Consider the following 24,309-nt stretch of genomic DNA (forward strand, 5'->3'; position numbering starts at 1 on the left):
GTGTGGCCGACGAGCTATCACGAGCTGCGCTGCCAGGAGAATGGCGACTCCACCCCCAGGCGGTTCAGCTGATCTGGAGAGAGTTCGGAGAGGCTCAGGTAGACCTGTTTGCCTCACCAGAAACCTCCCACTGCCAGTTGTTTTACTCTCTGACCGGGGGAACACTCGGGACAGACGCACTGGCACTCAGCTGGCCCCGGGGCCTGCGCAAATATGCGTTTCCCCCAGTGAGCCTACTTGCACAGACTCTGTGCAAAGTCAGGGAGGACGAGGAGCAGGTCTTGCTGATTGCGCCTTACTGGCCCAACCGGACCTGGTTCCCAGAACTCTCACTCCTCGCGACAGCCCCTCCCTGGCCCATTCCTCTGAGGAACGACCTTCTTTCTCAGAGACGGGGCACTCTTTGGCACCCGCCGGGTTCTAGGTGACTTACCCCCCGAGGTACTTAACACCATCACTTCGGCTCGCGCACTGTCTACGAGACGTGCTTACGCCTCGAAGTGGAACCTGTTCGTCGAGTGGTGCTCTTCTCGCCGGGAAGACCCCCGAAGATGCTCGATCGGTGTCGTGCTTTCCTTCTTGCAGCAGGGGTTGGAGCGTAGGCTGTCCCCCTCCACCCTCAAAGTCCATTCTGCTGCTATCTCCGCTTACCACGACCACATAGATGGCAAATCTGTTGGTCAGCACGACCTGGTCGTCAGGTTCCTTAGGGGGGCGAGACGGTTAAATCCTCCTCGTCCCCCCTCCATACCCTCTTGGGACCTTACTCTGGTGCTCAGAGCACTTCAGATTGCTCCCTTTGAGCCTTTGCTGTCAGCAGACTTAAAGATTCTGTCTATGAAGACTTTGCTGCTGGTGGCATTGGCCTCCGTCAAGAGGGTAGGGGACCTGCAGTCATTTTCGGTCGACGAATCGTGCCTACAGTTCGGGCCGGGTGATAGCCATGTGGTACTAAGACCCCGGCCTGGCTATGTGCCCAAGGTTCCTACCACTCCCTTCAGGGACCAGGTAGTGAGCCTGCAAGCGCTGCCCTCGGAGGAGGCAGACCCAGCCCTGGCTTTGCTCTGTCCAGTTCGCGCCTTGCGACTGTACATAGACAGAACTCGAAGCTTCAGGACCTCAGACCAGCTCTTTGTCTGTTACGGAGGCCAGCAGAAGGGAAAGGCTGTCTCCAAGCAGAGGATGGCCCACTGGATAGTGGATGCCATCGCCCTGGCTTACCAAGCTCAGGGCGTGCCCTGCCCGCTCAGGTTGCATGCTCACTCCACGAGAGGTGTGGCATCCTCCTGGGCGCTGGCTCGTGGCGCCTCGCTAACAGACATTTGTAGAGCTGCGGGCTGGGCGACACCTAACACGTTCGCTAGATACTATAGCCTTCGTGTCGAGCCGGTCTCCTCCCGTGTTCTCGCCTCAGGTCAGAGGCACGGAGAGGCCCCGGCTTAGTGTCGGCTTGCTGCGCTACATGCGCGTTCTATTCTCCAGAGAGTCCCTACGGGCAGACCCTGTTGAGTCCTCCGGTTACCCTTCGGCAGCCGACGTGGCGGAGCGTCTGGCGCCAGGCCTATACTCCGTTGTATCCTTGAGAACCGGATTTAGGCTGGGTTCCATATGTGTGACCCTACGGGGATCCCATATGGCTTTCCACGGCTGCTCTTAAACGAAGCCCGTGTCTTTCCCTCTGGGAGAACCCATCTCTATCGAGTTGGAGTCACCCCAGTTCTTCCATATGTAGCACAGCCCTACGGGTTAGTCCATATGTACTTCTCCACATAACTCCTTCGGGGAAGGATGTGGCTTCCGCAGCGTTCCTTCAAACGAAGGTTACGCTTTCCCAGCATTATCCAATAGTCTCACTGAATGGGTTTTGGAACAACAGTGATCGACCCTCTCTGTGTGTTAGCCCTGTCCCACCGTCCGCAGGCAAGGGGGTTCAGGTGGCTTACAACAGAGCGCTGGAGGAGGGCAGCTCCTGTGGCGCTTTGGTAGGGATTCCTATTCGTCGGTCTGTCCGACGTACGTCGAACGTGACCGACTGAATGGGAACGTCTCGGTTACAAAGGTAACCCTCGTTCCCTGAAGGAGGGAACGGAGACGTACGTCCCGTCGCCACAGTTGTTGTCCTGCTGTGCTGCCGCCTGCTTGGTTCGGCTCCTCAGCGAAAACCTGAAGATGCAACGCACCTGCTGCTCATTATATACCCGCGCTGCGAGGTGAGCAGCTGATGCAGATGATTGCATGCCAATGTGCATTGGCTCGTTTAGTTACACTCGAAGTAGATTGGCTTCTCTGGCGAGATTCCTATTCGTCGGTCTGTCCGACGTACGTCTCCGTTCCCTCCTTCAGGGAACGAGGGTTACCTTTGTAACCGAGACGTTACACTGGTTAAAATGTCTGATTTCGCTGGATTTAAACATTGTAGAAAACATTTGGGATAATTTAAGTACATAAGTCAACAAAATATATAACATTGTTCTAGTGGTTTTTGGATATTTTAAATCAAAAAATCGTATATATTGTGCCTTTAATGCCCGCCTATCAGTATGAATTGGTCAAACTAGTGAAAATCATTGGAGTAAACAACTCGCCTACTCAGAAATCACCATGTTTGATCTCGTTTGAATATAAATGAACTTGAAATTGCTTGGGAAAAAAATGATCTATGAGTGAGCGGTTTTTTAGAGAGCACTCAGCTTGGTTAAATTAAAAGGGCATCTCCTCCATACCTGCAATGATTACGAAACCTGCTGTGTTTACCAAGGATTTGTTGACTAATGGTCCAAAAAGAAGGTGACTATAAATAATACATGAATAAGTCAGTATTAACAAATAAAAGCACAAAATAGGCTTCTTACTCCATTTTTGTAGTTATTATATAAGAAATGTAAGAACTGCTTAAAAATGCTTGAGACTTTAATTTGACATTGTATTGAGTTTGTATTATATTGTATTATTTATTAAATAATTGAACGCTATTTCAGTATTATAGGCTATGTTCACAGCAAGAACACAGTGGAATCAATCAATAAATGAATAATTAATAACTTCAAAACGTATTTAATATAATCAAAATAAAGCGAATTAATATCAAATATAAAAAATAAAATATCACAGTAAAAATAATATAAAAGAATACTGAATTTATTAAAAAAAAAAGTGTTGATGGTCCCATCTGTGGTGTTATATTGCACTAAAAAAAAACAACCCCAAAGAAGGGACTTCATTATTTCCTCATTTCATAAGACCACAACCACACTAAGCAGCTTTTGGGGAATGACAACAAATAAAAAAACAGCACAATAATTAGCCTGAAAAGATTCCCCACAAAACCTATTTTATTGTACACTAGGCTCAGAGTTGCCACAAGGAGGAAACTATTGATTGGATTTAGGAAACTAATTATGGATCGCATCGGATTGGCCTGATAATTTATGCCACTTTGCCCATTACAAAAGTACTTAAGTATGCTGGCAACTTTTCCCTGCTCTCCACTTTTCCTGCAGTTGCGTGCTTGCTTACACTGCACTCTCTACGCCTTTCCATGGCTCAGCTATAATGCTTCGTAAATGTTTGCTTTTGCCCAAGAAAGGTGACTGATCTAGTGTCAGTGTGACGTGTAGCTGGTGGCTAAGCACAGTTAAGACATGACTCTCTCCAGAGGCAGCTCTCCCTCAATATGTCGGATGAACTTTGGGATGGCTGTGTGCTGAATAGGCAGAGAGAGAGGGCAACATGCCAGCTGGAGACCTGCCCTCTATGCCCTCTTGTCACCACACACACACACATACATAAAACAAACACATAACAATGCTTCAGAGAGCTTAGTTTCAAAACACACATGATGCATTAGAACCACAAAGACAGAGCTTACCCTTAAACTGAGCACACACACACACACACACACACACACACACACACACACACACAAACAGCGTTTATAGACAATCATAAATAATGTGGTGACATTTTTTCTGCAAGGCAGAGAATAGTCATGGGCTGTGAAAAGCGGCTCTTTGTGTAGGTATGAGAGAAGTCTGCTAGATCTAGATGGGTGACTGGGCAGAAAAGGTTAGTCCTTTGCCCATATTCTGCTGGCAGAGCTACTGAAATGTCACACTTCCTGCATGCTGAAGGTCACTGTTGCAGGCTGGAGGAACTGCATGCTGACAAAGAGAGCGACACAGAGCATTAGGGGCCGCAGGGAGGGGAGAGGGGGACCTCCACAATGGGACCATCGCTGGAGTTAAAGTGTAGGTAAGCAAAATACAGCGCTGTGTTGAGGTCACACACACAACTCCGCCCTTCAGGAAACAAGCACATTTATCTGTCCATCCATCCACTTGTCTATCCATTCATCCATTTAGCAACCTTTCTGTCCATACATTTATCTGTCTATCCATCCAATCTACATCCCTGTCTACCTGTCTCTCTATCTACACATATTTCCATCCACCCATCCATCCATCTGTTTTTCTGACTATCAATCTACCCATTTACCTATCTACACATCATCTACCCATATTTCCATCCATCCATCCATCCATCCATCCATCCATCCATCCATCCATCCATCCATCCATCCATCCATCCATCCATCCATCCATCCATCCATCCATCCATCCATCCATCCATTTTTCTATTAATCTACCCATTTACCTATCTACACATTATTTACCCATATTTCCATCCATCCCTCCAGCCACCTATCCATCTACATATCTACCCATTTATTTACCCATATTTCCATCCATCCATCCACCTGTCCATCCATCCATCCATTTTCTGTCCATTAATTTATCCATACATTATAAAGGCCTGATATAGTTCAAGCGAAATCGAAGAACGAACTGGTGTGACATAATTTCAAACTAAATTCAAACAAAATTCGAGTTAATTTCGGGAGTCCAAAACAGCTTGCCAAAGCGAACTTTCCAGAAAAGTTTGTTCTGGCTGGTAAATGTCTTCAAACTACCAGAAATGTGACCAGTATATAGGGCCTTAAGTCTATCTATCCATTTATGTATTGATCCATCCAACCAATCAACCATAAAACATCCATACATTTACCTATTCATTATCAACCAATCCAACTTCTATCCATTCTTCACTATTTGAATTAATCTATCAAATTATCAATCTGTTCATCGTTCTATCCATTATTTATCCATACATCTATTCATTAACTATCATCTAAGAGTTTATCTATCAATCTACTAACAATTTTTACATTTTGCTTCCATCCATCTTAATCAAAACATCATAATCATAATGATGAGATCCTCTGGAAACTATAATGGAACCAAAAGAAAAGAGGAACAAGAAAGAAGGGGTGAAACGAGCTGGAAGACACATCCATCCAAGCAATCCCTCTGAATACAGACGAAAAATAAACCAGAAGTAAATTTGTAAACAAACAAAGCAAATAAAGAACAACCAATCTTTTTGATTCACGCCATCCCATTTTGACATTGAAAATCGTCTGGAAATTACCAATTAATATATCTGTCAAGTGAAAAAATGAGAAGGGTTTGAGATATAGAGGATTCTGTCTGTGCCGATGAGCAGATGGAATAATATCTTTCCAGTGTTATGAAGGCACTGGGTGCACGGATGGTTCATACATCTTTTCAGACATATATAAGCGTGTCTTCATCAGCAAGCGGTTCCCGGCTCATCCAAAAGTGCTTCACCGTGGCAAATGGTTAAAGTGTCTCTGCTCCTCTCATATAGACACCTCATCAGCAATATTGAGTCTGGTTATTGTCTTGCTCTGCAGAATTGAAAAGGTTACTTGCCACCCCTGAAAAAATAGCTTGTGTTGATGCGCCTCATCTTGGAAACAAAAAATTTGCTAATTTATGGGGTGTATTGAATTTTTGGAGAAAATACCAATAACGCTTTTCCATGCACCGTTTGCTAATGAGTATAGAGCTAAGAGTGAAAAGGCTGACGGAGATGAAATTCAGCCAATGATTTTATTTTGCTGAGGAAAAAAGGAACCTATCAGTGTAATGGTAGAGATAAACTGTAATGTCATCTGGTAACGTCATGCGCAACATTATGCTTCCATTCCTAACTTTTATCTACACGCAGTCACACATAATGCAATAATAACATATTAACATTTTATGAGATATTTCACTCTGTATTCTTAAGAAATGGGAGTTAATCTGTCAGAGCCATAGCCAAGCAGTTAGCACATATGCTTCAACACATTAAAGGGACAGTTCAGCCAAAAATGAAAATTCTGTCATCATTTAGCCTCTTGTTGTTCCAAAGTTGTCTGACTTTCTTACTTCTGTGGAACACAAGATGTAATATTTTAAAGAATGTTGGGGTTCAAAACAACATTGTGAGCCACTGACTGAATGTAGAAAAAAAAAAGTTTTATGTGTTCCACAAAAGAAATGTAGTCACACATTTGAAGCAACATGAGCAAATGATGACAGAATTCGACCTAATCCTTTAAGCCAAGATGCTTATGTAGGCAAAATGTAAGAATACTGTAGGTACACACATAAAAATAACAAAAAGGACAAAAGTAAAATAGGTGTAAATATTACTTAGACTAAAAAAAGCAGTTGTAACTGCTGTTACAGCAGTTTGAGGGCCCAAAAAAAGCACTAAAAGGTACCGTGATAATACCCATGAGACTCACAAGAGAGAAGTCAGGCGCGTTTTGGCACAAGAGTCGGGGAAAGACAGCCTGTCTCTGCACTCTTTCCTCTTCCTCAAAGACGTTACCATACATGAAGCCATTCATCATGGTGGAGTGGGCGTGCACGTCAATGTAGAACTCCAAACTCACTTTCTGTAAATCAGACAGAGAGAGACACAATGATTGAGAGAGACCAGACAGACAGGTGGAAACATGAACACACAGAGAACACACTGTGAATATTTAAAATAAATAAATAAAACTCAACAAAAGAGAAATAATATTCACAAAAAGTAGTAATTTCTTGAAGGTAAATTCATATGTACATTCATATTCATAACATACACTACAGTTCAAAAGGTTGGAGCCAGTAAGGCATTTTTTCTTCCTATTGTTAATAAATGCTGTGCTTTTGAACATAACATTCTATTCAAAGAATCCTGAAAATCAATGCATCAGTTTCCATAAAAAAAATAATAATAAATAAATAAATAAATAAATAAATAAGTAAGTAAGTAAGTAAGTAATGCCTGCTGAAATTTCAGCTTAGCCAATACTGGAATAAATTACATTTTAAAATATATTAAACTTGGAACCTATGGAAGTTTGTTTCCGCCATGAAATAAAACAATTGAAAAGATAACGGACTTTTTATCTCACAATTCTGACTATTTTTCTCAAAATTGATCGTTTGTGAAGACCCGCCCCCTTTAGGTACTGTTGCTAGGTCCGTCAAGCCATGCCGCTCTCATGCCACACATTATGTTCTCAAGCAGTGAAAAATACATCGTGGAGCAAAGAGGACACTGACAATGCGTCGACAGACAAGGCAGAGCAGGTTATTTTTGATATGAAACAAAGTCTCAAATTTCAAATTTTGTTATTTTTAAAGAAATTTAAACAATTATACCATTTTGTGGCTCTTTAATGTGTCGTGACAGATTGCCGTAGCATCTCAGTTCAAGCAGCTCGTGCACAGATCGCCTCTTCCGACTAGTTCATTTATAGCATCAAATAAACATGAATGAACATCAGAAATGTTGTTTTAACCGCGGAAAGGAGTAAGTTGGTAAAACTTTAGAATAACTCATGCTATGAAGCATTAGTTAAGCCTTAGTAAATAGTCAATTCATCATTTATAAAACATTAATAGACATTAGTAAGCGGTTTATAAATACAGCTGTAAATGCTTTGTTCTTGATTTATAAGCTTATCTATAATGTGTTTAATAATTGCATTTTCATACTTTATTAATGATCAATTTGTCATTTCTAAATTATGTATTACATTATTCACAAACCTGTTATTTAGGAGTCATCAGTGGTTCATAATATCATTTAGCAAGTGTAAGTAAATGATTAATAAAATATTTAAATGTACATTTATGCATCTTATTATTTAGACATTTAGTATTAGTTACTTAGTGTGTTAATAAATGCTTTATTAACACATATTCCTAGTGTCAAATCTACCTCAGTATACTTTAAAACATTAGAGAACAGCAGTGCAGAAGATCACTGAACCTTTAAATCTCATTTATAAAAGCTTTATAATGCATAAACAGTCCTCACTTTAGATGAGCTCACAAAAATAGTTAACTGACCACTTCTAAATGTTTTATAATAACCTGAATTAATCATGAATTACAGTAAGAATATGTGTTAATAAAGCATTTATTAACACACTAAGTAACTATTACTATATGTCTAAATAATAAGATGTATAAATGAATGTTAAAATAGTTTATTAATCATTTACTTACACTTCCCAAATGATTTTATGAACTACTGACAACTCCTAAAAAACTGGTTTGTAAATAATGAAATACTTAATTTAGAAATGATAAATTGATTATTAGTAAAGTAAGAAAATACAATTATTAAACACATTATAGATTATAAATCAAGAACAAAGCAATTATAGCTGTTTTTCTAAACTGCTTAGTAATGTCTATTAACGCTTTATAAGTGATGAATTAACTATTTACTAATGCTTTACTAATGCTTCATAGCGTGCAGTTATTATAAAGTGTTACCCGTAAGGACACACCATTTCTCAAGTTGAAGTCCACAACGTTTCATCTACTAACTCCCCTGACTGCTTTGTCGGACATAGCGGCGGAATCGGCGTTATGATTGGTTAGATCGCCTGTCAATCAAACTCCAGATGAAGGGTCAATTGCGACTTAATATCTCACAATTCTGACTTTATAACTCGCATTTGCGAGTTTATATCACACAATTCTGAGAAAAAAGTCAGAATAGTGAGATAAAAAGTCACTATTATTATTATTATTTGTTTTATTTTTTATTCAGTGGCAGAAACAAGCTTATTTTATATTGTAATAATATTTCGCAAAATTTCTGTTTTACTGTATTTTTAATAAAAAAAAGGCAGACATGATAAGCAAAAGAGACTTCTTTCAGAAACATTACAACAATCTTGCCGACCCCAAATGGTACGTAATGTTAGTGTAACTTCATAATTGGATACAAGAAAATTCTTAAAGGGATAGTTCACCCAAAAATGAAAATTTGATGTTTATCTGCTTACCCTCAGTGCATCCAAGATGTAGGTGACTTTTTTTCTTCAGTCGAACGCAAATTATGATTTTTAACTGCAACCGCTGCCGTCTGTCAGTCAAATAATAGCAGTGATTGGGAACTTCAACTATAACAGTAAATAAAACTTGCATAGACAAATCAAAATTAAAACCTGCGGCTCGTGACGACACATTAATGTCCTAAGACACGAAACGATTGGTTTGTGCGAGAAACCGAACATTATTTATATCATTTTTACCTCTAATACACCATTATGTCCAACTTCGTTCAGCTTCCTGTTAGTGAGGTCAAAAAACGCGTTCTGATGACGGAAGTGATGTCTCGCCCATATACTTCAATGAGCGCGAGACATCACTTCCGTTGTCAGAGCGCGATCAGACCTCACTAACCGGAAGCTGAATGAAGTTGTACATAGTGGTGTATTAGAGGTAAAAATGATATAAATAATGTTCGGTTTCTCAGACAAACCGATCGTTTCGTGTCTTAGGAGATCAATGTGCCGTCACGAGCCGCAGGGTTTAATTTGGATTTGTCTATAGAAGTTTTTTCAACTCTTATTGTTCAAGTTCCCAATCACTGCTATTATTTGACTGACAGACGGCAGCGGTTGCAGTTAAAAATCATAATTTGCGTTCGACTGAAGAAATAAAGTCATCTACATCTTGGATGCACTGGGGGTAAGCAGATAAACATCCAATTTTCATTTTTGGGTGAACTATCCCTTTAAAAACATCCTTATTTTGTGCACAAGGGAAGACAGAATGTCATACAGGTTTGGAATGACAAGATGGTGAGTAAATTTTCATTTTTGCAGTTAACACAGACAACGAGAGATTGACTGTCCATAGAAACACAGAGCAAGCAAACATCTTAAATATTAAACTATCAAACTATGCTGTGGTTTCACATCACCGATGCTCCGAGTGCAAAAATAAGCGCAGCATTATTCATCACGGTCCTGTGAAAGAGCAACAACACTCCTGGGTGTTTTATAGAACAGCTGTCACAACTGCCATAGTTTAGAGGGATTAATTCATGTTCCTGAGTCAGCAAGCGAAGCAGGCACACCTCAACCGCAGGCCGGATTTCAGGCGTTTAATGCAGAATAAATGATTAATATGGACCGGGAAACACATACAATAACATTTGTCAGCAAAAAAAAAAAAACTCACTGAGCAGAAATTCAATTCAGAAACAAATGGCAAAGTGACACCAGAGACAAACATCTCAACAAAGAAGACCAACAACGTGAATATACTTCCCTGAAAACTGAATAAACAGACATAGAAAAATGTGAAGTGTTTACATCTTCAAAAAAGTGCTTCAATCCTTCAGATACGCCCCCTCTCAATCCGCCCGCACGCCATTTTGGCTCCGTGTTCTCTCAGTTACAGTCTAACAGCACTGCAGTGCAGGAAACTGCCGCTCCATCATGGCTGCCACATCATTAAGCTAGCGCTTGGCAAGATGATGAGAGAGACACTTGTGTGTGGTTTTGTGTCGAGAGAGGATCACGCTGTCGAGCAGAATGAGGTGTCGCCACGAGGAGGGCTGCCGTTTGATGCGCCTCATCAGTGTGTGTGTTATTGTGTGTGGGTGAGAGAGAGAGTGAGTCACAGCACTTCAGTGACAAGGCATCAAAAGGAGCATCCTGCTACGCGTATCTATATGGCAACAAAGTAATGGCCATTTTGTTTGAGGCTGCCTATCTCTCTCAATCCGTTGTGTACATTGTAAGCATCTGATGCAGGCATAATAGGGCCCACTCCTCTACCCTTTGACCCCCTCCCGCACTCGCTCTATCTACAGCGAACCTTTTCTTTCTTCATTACACATTCCAAAGCGCACCTCGAATCCCGGGGGTCGTCGGGAGAGGGAGGTAAAGCAGAAGTAAGGAAGAGCAAGAGAGAGAGAAAGAGAAACATCAGGAGTCAAAGACCGAGAGAGGGAGAGAGAGATGTGAGTGGGGGGAGAGATCGGGCAGCACCCGGTGCTTGAAATTCCGCTCACAGCCAAAGCAATTTCCTAGTGAGCGCAGGGCTGTCAGGCCTCTGATGGCAGGCGGTGAAATATGGTGGCTGAGAGTGGGGCGGCTGCACGCATGCCAGTCTGATGGATGGAGCCCGCAAGGAAGAGGGAGAAACAACACATAGACAAAAAAAAAAAAAAAAAAGAGGAGGAGGAGGGAGAACGAGAGAGAGAGAGAGAGAGAGGCACTGGTCACTGTTAAGGTAGCTCCATCAGCTCCTCCAAGGGGTTCCCAGTGAGCAACAGAGGTTGGTAACTGTCTAATCGCCCACGTATTCACCATGCATTACAAAGTCAGGGCGGGGCCGCTGACTTTACTCATGCATACACGTTCACATACACATTTATGACCTTTTCTCTTGCTCAGAGAGATGCTTAAGATCACACTCTGTGTAATGGCACTGTATGCATGAAGTGCTGTGTTCCTTCAGTAAGGTCTGTTGGCTCATTTTGCACCGTTAGCAACATAATTAAGAGTGGAAATGAAATGGCCGCTGCTCCATTCTGCCAGAGCTGCTCTCTACCTCCGGGTAAGAAGTAACCTTTCCACACTGATCTGGGACCAGGTGCCATCTGTCACAGTGCTGAGCTCGTGAAAGACAAAAAAGTGAAGTGAAATAAAAAACAGAAGACTGTAATACCTGGGTGTTTCGTCTCATTTGGCACCTTTTAAACTCTCTAACTTAAAAAAAAAAAAAAAAAGAAGCTATACGAGTGAAATATTTTGAATAATTAATCACATTTCTAATATTTTGTTATGGTGTTTTCCCACTAAAATGAGGATGTTGTCATTAAGGAACTGGATTTTGTTGGTTAAATGGATTTTACCAAAGTCTAAGATGGAAGTGAATTAAAGGATAAAGGGGAAAAAAAACTGATTAACAATTAAAAGAAAATTAAAAATATGCACAAAAAATTATGAAATGTATGGAATATTCCATATGTGTCATTAAATCAGTGTTGTTATTGTTGACTAAAACTATTGAGAATAGTTTTCGGTAATTGAAAAAAAAGCAGGAATGAAATAAAATATAAATATTACATGGAAAACTAATCTGAAAAACGTTAAAAACATAATAAATTATATAAATTATTTTTTCAATAAATTAAAAAATAAATAATAAAATGACAAATGCACATAAAATTTCAAAAACCTAAACTAAAATTAAAATGTAAAGTTAAAATAAAAAAAGTCAATAATTACTTTACTAGTATATAAATAAAACTAAAATAACTGCAATAAGAGAACTTGAGAATATGACAAAATGGTGACATCTATATAAATAATTAACAAAATAAATGACAAATACTATCAAATGTTATATAATAAATAAAAACTAATAAAAAACAATTTTTTTTTTTTAAATTCACCCCCTCTAAACACTTAATTGTACTATTGTTATATATATATATATATATATATATATATATATATATATATATATATATATATATATATATATATATATATATATATATATATATATATATATATATATATATATATATATATATAGTCAAACCAAAAATTATTAAGACACTACATATAATTTTTTAGAGTTTTTTTTACTAGTGGGTGGAGGACACTATAGTTCATTTATGTAAGTGAGGGTCACAAAATAAAGTAAACTGTGACATATTATATCCAAAAGTTCTTTATACAGTGGACTACCAGTAAAATCGATAAAAATTTGGAAGCAAAAATTATTCAGACACTTTGACCTGACCATGTTTTGCTTAAGTGTTATCTGACATAATTAAGATTATTTTTTTCTGATACAGTTTAACTCTTGTTATATTTTAAACTATAGAGAATAAACTGTATTAATGAATGAAATGTTCAAGGTGTCTGAATACATTTTGGTTTGACTGTATATAGATATAGAAAGACATGATGAGGACATGAAAACGTACATCATAGTAGGAAATGACCCAACTGTTCCTGTGATATTAAAATATCATCTTTCAAGGTGAAAATTATATCTGTCCTGAAATGCCGACTTGATTTTCCTTATGCAATATCAAGGACATCCCTGAGAGAAAGTACAGTCCCCCTCTACAGCCCTCAATGTCAACAAACAGACAGCCAATCACATAGTCCTAATGTGCTGTCAATCAAAGGTGGACAATACTCCGCTAGCGTAATGCTGATTGATTGTTCAATTAGCATGCGTCTCTGACCTCCAGATTTGTTCATTTGAATTTGTAATTAAGCAATTAAGGGCAATTAAGAAATTAGGAATATGAAAATAGAGCATAATTTGAGTGTTGACGTGTTGAATATTCAAGTACATGTAAAAAAAGGAAGTTAATGCCATCACACTTTTTGCAAGGCTGCATGTGAGGATAGCAGGCAAATGTCTATCTGCTCCTTTGAGTAGAAATGGAAGGTCAAAAGAATTTAGTCGGACGAGCACTTATCTAAGGAATAGTAATTAGTCTGGGCTGTTAAGGCCCATAAATGCTCTGCTTATCTGTATGAATTAAGAAATGGTGCTGATTTAAGCAGGATTAGAAGCTGATGCATTTAACCACAAAGCACTTAGCATCAGCAATACCTATGAAGAGAGGACGCAACAGATTCTGCTCGCTCAGAAGTTTGTACATCCTCTGCAGATGAGGGGAAAAGAAAGAGTCTGAGCGGTTTTTGATAATGCAAGACTTGAAATACAGTTGTGATGTGGAAAATTTTCTGATTGAGGTCAAAACACACAATTACATGCAAAGCGAAAGGAGAAAAGAAAAGATGAAAGGCGTCTGTGTGCATGATCTTTGAAAAGACAGCTCATCAGACAGAGATCAGATTATATCTTGCTTTTCAGATGTTTGCCAGTGTGGAAAAATGGCAGCGTTCCATAGCGCAACAGTTTCCATCCTCCTTCCTTCCTTCATTAGGGATGGTACACAGCTCTTCAGCTCAACACAGAAGTGACTTTAAATTTGTGCTGGGTAAAATACCTAATTCATGTATATGTGTATATATATATATATATATAAATAAGTGCTGTCAAATTAATTAATCACGATTAATCGCATCTAACATATAAGTTTGTTTACATAATATGTGTGTGTGTGTATATATGTATATATTTATGTGTGTGTATATATATATATATATATATATATATATATATATATATATATATATATATATATATATATATATATATATATATATATATATATATATAAGCATTTATTACACACACACTAACACACACACAGTTCAAAAGATTTTGTTACTAAAAATAAATTGTTCTTTTGAACTTTATCAAAGTATCACAGTTTCCACCAAAATATTAAGCAACATTAATAATAATGAGAACTGTTTCAAACACACACGCACACAAAACAATATAATCATATCCTGAAATGGCTAAAAATTTTGAGTTTTTCCAGTCAGAGGAACCATCATTTTGACCAAACAGCCCTTATTGCTAAATGGATTCAGAATGGAAAGGAAAAACTGATGATGCAATAATACTCACTTATAATCATTTTTATATTGAGAGAGCGACATGGTTTTAGGAAACATAATAGTCAAATAAAAAGCTTATTAAAATCATTACGATCATCATCTCCAACCAAACACCAGAAGCTCATCTGACGTGTTTCTGACTTGTCTTATATAATACCCTTAAAAACATGAGAGAGACAGAGAAAGAAAGAGAGAAAAAGACACGTCCAGATATTTCAGAGATTCACTGAATGAGAGATGATGGAAGGACAGAGGACAGGAAGTGATGATGGACGTAAATTGCCCGTAAATCTCGGCGATCGCTTAGAAAGGTGCGTCTGACACCAGAGGACGTCTCAACTCTTTCTTTATCCGTCTTTCTTTCTCTCTCGTTCTCTCGCAAGACTGCCTTCTGCCACTACAGAACCGCACACAACGGATCATACACACAAGAGAGAAAGAAAAAGAAAGAAAAGAGCAGCAACCACACAGGGAAGGGGGGGTTTCAAGGTGCAATATTCATCTGGCCAGCCTGACAGGATCTAATACATTTGTTTCAGACGGAAAATTAATTTTCTAATATTAAAAAGGTCAGAAATGAACCATGGCAATACCGGCCCTTTTGTCATCTTTAACAAATTATCCAAAATGCTGTTGTCAGATTGGTGGGGATATCTGGGCCATGATGAATGATCGAGGTAATCAGCCAATCAAAAAGAATCCCTCTCTCTCCGTGATAAATGGGCTGGAAAAGCAGCGTTTTACGTGGGAGATAGGTCCATTTGTTTCCTTATTCTTTCCCCTTCTCTTTCTCTTTCATTTTTCCAAAACAAATACTCGGTGCTCATGGACAGATTATATACACTTGCATCACTAACTTTGAGTCATTTTCTCACCTGACCACTGCTCACTGGAGAGTGTAATATGGCGAATTGTTTCGGTTTTTAAAAAACACTCAGGTGACTGACAGATGGATTGAACACAAAATCACATCAATGAGGTGTTCAAAGTGTACCTAAATATGGGCTTGTTTCTGGTACAAAACAACAACAAAAAACTGAAGCTTTCATTACCGCTGAAAAGGTTTAACAAAAATAGCGGTATCCTCAATGCAAATACAAAGTGTTGCCAATTTCCTGCAGAAATGCAATAAACTTTATATTATTACCTAGTATTATATGAGCAGTGCAATGTAATTGTCTGCCAGCACAGGTTAAAACAAATTTGGCTCAGTATGTGTTAGCCTAACAAAGAGAGGTTTGTGCAATTAAATGGTGAGTGTTGTAGATTAGCATGCATTAGCTTAGCATGGTCTATGTTAGCATACTGGGAACAGAGAACTGGTATGTTGGCTTGGCGCTGAACTCTGCCTGCTGTTGAACGAGTCACAGCCTTGCAGACTAATTAGTATCAGTGCTACAGTGTGTGTGTGCAGTTGTATATGAGAGTGTGTCTGTATGAGATGCAGCGTTTCTTTTTTAACCTTCAAAACCTGTTAGCCATGTGTAAATAGTTAACCCATAAAGGGATAGTTCACCCAAAAATGTTGTCATCATTTACTCACCCTCCAGTTGTTCCAAACCTGTATACATTTCTTTGTTCTGCTGTACACAAAGGAAGATATTTGGAATAATGTTTGTAACCAAGCAGATCTCGCCCCCCCTAGACTACCATAGTAGGAAAAAAATACTGTGGTGGTCAATGGGGGGCCGAGATCTGCTTGGTTACAAACATTCTTCCAAATATCTTCCTTTCCTTTTGGGTGAACTATCCCTTGAAACGCATACCTCAGGTCTTTATTGACCCAGGACATCATTTACTACCCTCCCCCGATTCATTTTTTAAAGTTAGACTCAAATGTACTCAATGGACCTTTCGCTAAGCCCCGCCCTCCTTAGTTACTGTTGCTACGCCTGTCAAGCTTTCGCGTCTGGCAAGTCATTTACAGTATGTAAGCACCGGTGTCAGACATTTTCAAGGAGATAATTAGTCATTTTTGGCGAACAGGTGAAATATCTGAGAGAGCAAGCCAAAAGGGACTGCAGTATGCATTCAAGGGATATATCCACGACATAATATGCAACCTATTAGAAAATAATTTGATCAAAATTGAAGTCAAGCAGCAGCCGCCTCATACGCTGACCATTCAGTTGGGAAACACACAATTTATTGAGGAAAAGCTTTGTCCATCCACAGCAGGTTAGGTGAAATTTGTGAAAATAACCTAATAATTATAAATCAAACAGCTTATCCTTAAGTCTTGTGGAATAAACACAAGACGTTAGCCTGACCACTTTGCAATGAGAACATTCTCCCGCTTATATTTAGCACGCCAGGCTAACGTAACTCCGTCTTGCCTTTAATCATTTTATTTCACAGTCAAATATATGCATTATGAACAAAGAACCGTCATTATTTCCAAGCAATGATGTGCTGAGTTAGCTAGCTAGCTAACCTACTCGTCAGATTGTCCTACCTGGGCTTACTGCATATGCATACATCAATATTACATCATTGTTATGATAATAACACAAAATTACAGTATATGCATTATTGTAAGGGTAGGTTTAGTGTTGGGGTAGGTGTAGATGTTAATAAAGCCATAGACCACGTTAATATCACGCTGGAAGCACAATCTGATGGGTAATGTTAGCATTTTTCAGATTTAGCTAACGTTACCTACTGTTTCAATTTTAGGTTTCGGGGAGGGAAAAAAAAATCCACCACCCCTTCCAAACTTTTAGGGTACTGGGTATCAGGTTAACACAATCCATGAGCACAACGCTTCGGCATGTTCCCTCGCTCGAAAGCTTGACAGACCTCACGCGCCTAGTAAAAGCATCTGCTCAAAATGAAATCAAAAAGGTAAAAATATGCTTTATTTGACTCTTTTGTAATTGTTAATACAAAAGATATAGAACTGGGTCGATAAAGACCCAAATATGTAATAATGATTGGCAAAACATCCATGCATTTAAGAGTTAACCCCCATTTAGTTGACATTAAATTAACATAAAAAAAAAAATAATCCAGAAAAAAACTGAATTCATCAAAATAAATAAGCATGCAGTTTAAAACAAAATCATGAAATAAAATCAAACGGGTTATAATATACTGTTAAATATATTTTCTTTCTTTTTAATGGCCAGACATCTGACATGTTTAAAACTAGTTACTTTTCATTCTAATGTAATTTTGTGTAATATAATATTTTATCAAAAATATCTAATAGTTATCTCAACAAAAACAAGAAATTTTAGCCTCTGATGAGTTTACAAAAAAAGTAATGGGGAACCAAAGTGTAGCATATTGGTGGAATGTGCCGGTGGGCATTGCCCCCCTGTCACTGGGCTGGCACAGAGATTGGCATCCCATAGCTTTGATCTGTTCTGTGTCTAATGTGATTAACCACAGAGAACGCAGCCAATGCCAGTCTGGCTCAAGATATCGCATGGCATGAATATTTGTATTTGTCTGTGTTTGTGTATGTGTGAGTGTGCTTGTTTGCATTTGTATGTGTTTGTCAGTATAGCTGTGAGATGCTCAGTGTGGTGTTGGGGAGAGAAGCATTTCCCCATCCTGATCTCTCCTCCTCTGTTGTGCATACTGGGAGGCATTTATCAGTCAAAAACCCTCCACACCACATTGTGAACAACAACAACAACAACCGCATAAGTAATCCAAAACTACATCCAAATCCAAACAGCCACAGAGACATTAGCACATCTCACAATAGCATACTTCTCAAACTCATTCTTAGAGTTTTTCTCTTGTTTTTCTCTCATTCTTAGATAACTCTCTTGATTATTACCATTTAGTGGGGTGCATCTTAAAATCAAGTCTATTATGGATACAAAAACCAATCACCCTTATCTTAAATAAAAATAATCATGCATGCTTGCGTGCCACAGTGGTTTAAACTGCATCACATTACTTAGATTCACTAATGTTTATATTTCATGTTAGACATATCTTAAAAGAAAAGGCCCATATATTGCTGTTAGATCACATCAAGCAAGCTCATACAAGGTAGTTGCAAATTAATATAATGGCTGGTGTTGTGTAGTTCTGAAATAGAAACCGAAAGTTGTAGATTTGAGCCTGAATCTACACTGCCACAGCTAAATCTACAGCACCATGGCAAAAGAAATCATATTTTACTTGAGTTTGCAGTCCAAATGAAATGTGATAAGATAACAAGAGCATGTGCCATACAATAAAGATAAGAAAGGCAGGCCAAAAGCATTACTGTAGCACAAAATAACATCACTGTGTTAACATCAGTGCTTGTGACGTCACTACTTGTGGTTCACGGAGGGCTGTCAGGATTTGTGAAACACCGCCTTGAGCAACTAAACTCCAGGTGGATTGTTTCTGTAATAAGTGCACTGGAAGTCGCTTTGGATAAAAGCATCAGCTTAATGACTAATTACATACAGGGGAAATAACATTTTCCTGGTTATGTTCCCTTGGTGACCCCTCTAAGTGATAGGTGAACTTCTGACTTAATGTGCTTAAACTGGCAACTACTCAAACTTATTGTGAGCTTGCTATTAGCAACAACTACACAAAAAAACAGAAAGGGGGACTATGATTTCCCAAACCCCACTAAATCTCTTTTAAAAGGACAGAAGGGAATAAAACAAGGACGAAAGTGTGGGATCCAGAGAGAGCCATGAAATGTTTACCTCTCCCCAGAGTCCCTCTCTCCTGCCTACATCCACTCTCTTCCTCATAAAACCAGCATCTTACACATCTGTCTAAACTAGCCACAGCTTTTCTTTTCTTTTCTTCTTTCTTTTCTTTTCTTTTCTTTTCTTTTCTTTTCTTTTTTCTTTTCTTTTCTTTTCTTTTCTTGCCTATCAGAGTTGGATTAGAACTTAAATCGGAAATAAAAGGAAGTGGAATATTATATATATATATATATATAAGCATTTATTACACACACACTAGCATTGAACTTTATCAAAGTATCACAGTTTCCACCAAAATATTAAGCAACATTAATAATAATGAGAACTGTTTCAAACACACACGCACACAAAACAATATAATCATATCCTGAAATGGCTAAAAATTTGGAGTTTTTCCAGTCAGAGGAACCATCATTTTGTTAGGGCTGTCAAAATAATGCATTAATTTCAATTAATCTGAGAAAAAAATGACGCGTTAAAAAAAATAACGCAGATCAATCCATTCCGTATTGACCTTTGAACCTGGAGCCGTTCTAGCCACCATTCGACTGTAAAATGAAGGAGGGAGACGACTGCTGCGCTGATGGACAGAACGAGCAAAGTAAGCTTCAAAGTAAGCACCGTCTTTGCGCTCTCTTTACCTCTCACATAATAATATTAATCAACTGACACAATGCTAAAAGTTCGTAAGACCGAATCCATGTTTCAAGAGGCACATTCGGAGAATGTTTTTCCTGAATAACCGCTGGGTGTGAATAGTGCTCAAAAAAACGTCACCTCATCTTCTCTGACATAAACCACACTTTCAGTAAACAAAAAGAAAATCCTATCCAGTGTGAAGTGTTTTCTGTGTTGACAAATCTTTTGCGATATCCTAATAACAGTCGCGATTCGCACGCAACACGTCAACGTCCGCTAATGTCCAATTCGCGACCTAATGACTCATTTGAACAGATTAATTTGAATGAATCATGACAACAACTGATCTGTCCACACGGTCTATAATGAATCATTTACTCGAACAACTCTGAAATGAGAACATAAGTGTGCTTACCCCATTTAGCAAGAGTGGTTAGTAAAATTAGCCTTAATAATCCACAATATTTTCAGGTTATTTAAATGTCAATGTGTAGTAAATTAGGCCTACCTATAAATTCAGTTAGAGACTGGAGTGAGGTGAAACCAGAACAAAGCAAGTTGTTGTTAGCTAGGTGCATTCAATTGGATATTGGAATTGGATAATTGGATATTAGTTAATATAACTTCTAAATGCTACTTTTTAATATTTTTCAGGTTTAGCAAAAAAGGATCTTCTCTTACAAAGCTATAAAAGCTATTTTTTTTTTCTTTTTGCAAAAAGGGCAAGAAAGAATTACAGTGAGAGTGACAGGTACTTTATTGTCAGTATCGGGCTCGCAGATTTACTGTTTGTGTGGATGACCATGTCTGTCACCAACGAAGACCATTTTTGACCGAGGAAAAACCCTGCATTGATTCATCTGAGTTGAAATATTTAATACTTTCACAGCAAAAATTATGTATGCGATTAATTTAGATTAATTAAATCACAGAGTATGTAATTAATTAGATTAAAATTTTTAATCGATTGACAGCCATAATATATATATATATATATATATATATATAAACATATACATACAGTATACACACACAACCATCCAAAACTTTGGGTCGGTGAGATGTTTTTGAAAGAAATTAATACTTTTATTTAGCAAGGATGCATTAAATTGATCAAAAGTGACAGTAAAGACATTTATATTGTTACAAAAGATTTGCTGTTTCTGTTCAAAAAATCTTGAAAAAAAAAATGCATCACAGTTTCCACAAAAAAAAAAAAAGATTTCTCAAAATATTAAGCAGTTTTTAAAATCAAATATAATAAGAAATGTTTCTTAAGCACCAAATCAGCAAATTAGAAGGATCATATGACACTGAAGACTGGAGTATTGATGCTGAAAATTCAGCTTTGTCATCACAGGAATAAATTACATTTTAAAATATATTAAAATAGACAGCAATTATTTTAAATAAAAATATTTTACTGTATTTTTGATCAAATAAAAGCATCCTTGATGAGTAAAATTGGACTTTTTGTTGAATATGATAACAGACTTCAATCTGTTGAACCATATTCAGACAGATTTCCCCAAACATTTTCCATGTCTGCTATTGGTCGATTAAACCAATGTTGTTGTGTCAGGCTGGTCAGGGTGCTCAGTCAAACTGAGTGATTAAGTAAACGTTATAAAGCTGCTTGTTTGCATCCATTTAGGACCAGTAGAAAGTCTATGTTACTATGCTATGTTCCTCACATTTAACTTCACAATGTAATGAAGCAAATGTGTGTGTGTTTATCGGGATGTGAGGGACATGAGCAGATCACTCTGCCGTGAAGCAACACATTGATCAGTGTGTCAGGCCTGGGGGAAAGGTTAAGCCGCGTGGCGCTGCCCTCCGCTCCTGAGTGTGCCTGCCGGTCTTATCAGGATGTGAAAGAGCAGGAAAGGGCAGACGATTCCCAGGACAGCATCTGACCTTCACTAATCCAACAACCTCACTCTTCTGCTATAATTAACATAAAGGAAGTTGAGGCGGCGCTTTCTCAAACAAAAGACAAGACGAGAGAGAGTGCGTGTGGGAGACTCACCTGGGCAGAGGAAGTGCAAACAATCACACAGATACACTCATTGAGAAAAATTCTGAGTTGTAGCTGCTTTGAATCGTACATTGGTTCCTATATGCTGAGCCAGGTTGTTATACATTACATACTATGTATAACCTTTTAAAAACAAAGTGTAAATGTGTGCCTTTGTGCATAAAGCTCAATGTTAAAATACTTTCTGCTAACCTAGTTTAATGTACAGAGACAACTTGTTTTCCCCTCAAAAAAACATTCATTAGTTTAGTTAAGCATCCCGACCAGCCCAACTCAGCAACACCGACTTAACTAATGCTGTCAGTTTTGGGGGAGAACTATCTATCAACCAATGGCAGATGAAATTTCAGTTTGAAAACATCATTATTTTTAATAAAGAATAAAGTAATATTATCAGCATAACACTGTCCGCAATTGTGTGCAACAGACAGTGAGGTTCATTTCCAATTTCTGGCATAGACTGGGTCTTATTGCTTGGGTTTAAATAGTAAAAAATCTTATATCTGGTCATCTGACCTACAACTAAACAAACATTCAACTCTCTTCTCCTACTTTTGTAGTAAGTTATTTTTGTTGAAATTGTTGTTGAGAGATATATATATGGGTCATTGATGAATAAGGTGTGTAAAAGTGTAAAAAAAATAGATAAGTGTTAACATTGAGATTATGTTTTTTTTTAATAATCAATTAACACTGCTTTTGTCATTTTCTTACAATATGGACAAAATTTGTCACCAAAAAATGACACTTTTGGATATACCAAATGATTAAATTTTCAAACAATGCTAACAGACTAACTAGCTAGATAGTTAAAACATTTTATATTTAGTAAGTTTTTAAAATATTACAACATTTTCCATGTTTTATAGTGGTTGTACTGAATGACCTGATGTTTCGAGATGTGTATGAGCAGGTGAAAACCTGAATTTTTTTAAATAGTTAAAAGAGAGTTAGTTACTTTGCTTCATGACCATGCGGTGCTTTGCAGGTGTCTGCATGATGTCACATCCTGTCACATGACCGCATATCCCTCTATATTGGTTACTCCGAATGACATCAATGAAATTCAATTTACCGGACATTCTTTCTCATAACAAAGCAACGACTTCTTACCTTACATACTTTGGATGTCATATCTTTGTTTTTTATTATTATTAAGGCCTTTGGACAAAAAAATAACCTGTTACGTAATTGACCCATATAAGAAAGTACTAAATATATTTGTATATAACATTATATATACATATGTACTTTCATTCACAAAAAAAACAAACACTATTTTCAAAAGAAATCAGAATGGATTCAGATTTTGTCTTACTAAAGCAAAGACAAGTCCTCACTTTCTACTATTGCCCTTGTGTTGCTAGACTAGAGGTTGCATTTGGCATTTGCTGCTTTAGTATATTGGATACTCACCGGGTCCTGGTTCATTTGGACAATGAGTTGTTTGACGGCATGTAGAGTGGGGTGGGCCCAAGGGGAAGGGTCCTGCCAATGACGGTTCAGATCGAAGCCCATTAGAGAACACCTAAAATATAAACAAACAAATGAACAGTTCAACTAAATAAAACAAACAACACCATTATCTTCTTTGCGAGACCTTACTGAAAACAAAATACTGTGCAAAGACATGATATCAGTGCATATGAACATATTTGATGTTAAATATACAGCCATGGAGAGAGGGACTTTGGACCAATAGGATTCCATGTGGGCGGGGCTACCAAGTGCAATGCAACGGAAATAAAAACGAATCAAGTGAAACTTTCGTGTTATTTACTTGAAGTGGTAAAAAGTTATTGAGTTTCAACATCACAAGCTCAAAGTGAAATCCACACACATTCTGCAGTCAGAACTGCAGAAAATCACACACACAGTACAAGTCCACTCGTGCGGAGTGGGCAGAGCGAGTGTTTTCAAATCATTCTCTATAGAAGATGAGCGGCAGGCTCATGCAGGGGATTGAGGGATTGACAGCGGAGAAGTTGCAAAGTAACTTTATGCAAATGAGAGGTGAAAAATGCCAAATTGGTGTATAGATATATATGCTATTGTTATTGGGCTACACAAGCAGTACACCCTGCAAACGACCTCTTAAATGTTCTCTACATTTGTTCAGACAGAGAGTAAAATCACTGAAATTCTGCTACCCCACAGGCCCAACGCTGCAATATTACATTTCCATAAAAACGTACTAAAATGTCAAAAATGTAAAAACCCATTTATTTCTGTTT

At 38.2% G+C, this 24,309-nt stretch overlaps 1 protein-coding gene across 1 annotated transcript in view; it reads right to left on the reverse strand.

Moving 5' to 3' along the window:
* The window catches only part of agbl4 (AGBL carboxypeptidase 4), a 410,833-nt gene that overhangs the window by 27,289 nt on the left and 359,235 nt on the right, over nt 1-24,309 (reverse strand). The window contains exons 9-10 of the mRNA XM_067394590.1: nt 23,492-23,603; nt 6,656-6,808 (exon numbers count right to left, since the gene is read on the reverse strand). Coding sequence (XP_067250691.1) covers nt 6,656-6,808; nt 23,492-23,603 — 265 coding nt within the window. The remainder of the gene's footprint in view (nt 1-6,655; nt 6,809-23,491; nt 23,604-24,309) is intronic.

Source organism: Chanodichthys erythropterus, chromosome 9, assembly GCF_024489055.1.
Source record: "Chanodichthys erythropterus isolate Z2021 chromosome 9, ASM2448905v1, whole genome shotgun sequence".
NCBI classification, from domain to species: Eukaryota; Metazoa; Chordata; class Actinopteri; order Cypriniformes; family Xenocyprididae; genus Chanodichthys; species Chanodichthys erythropterus.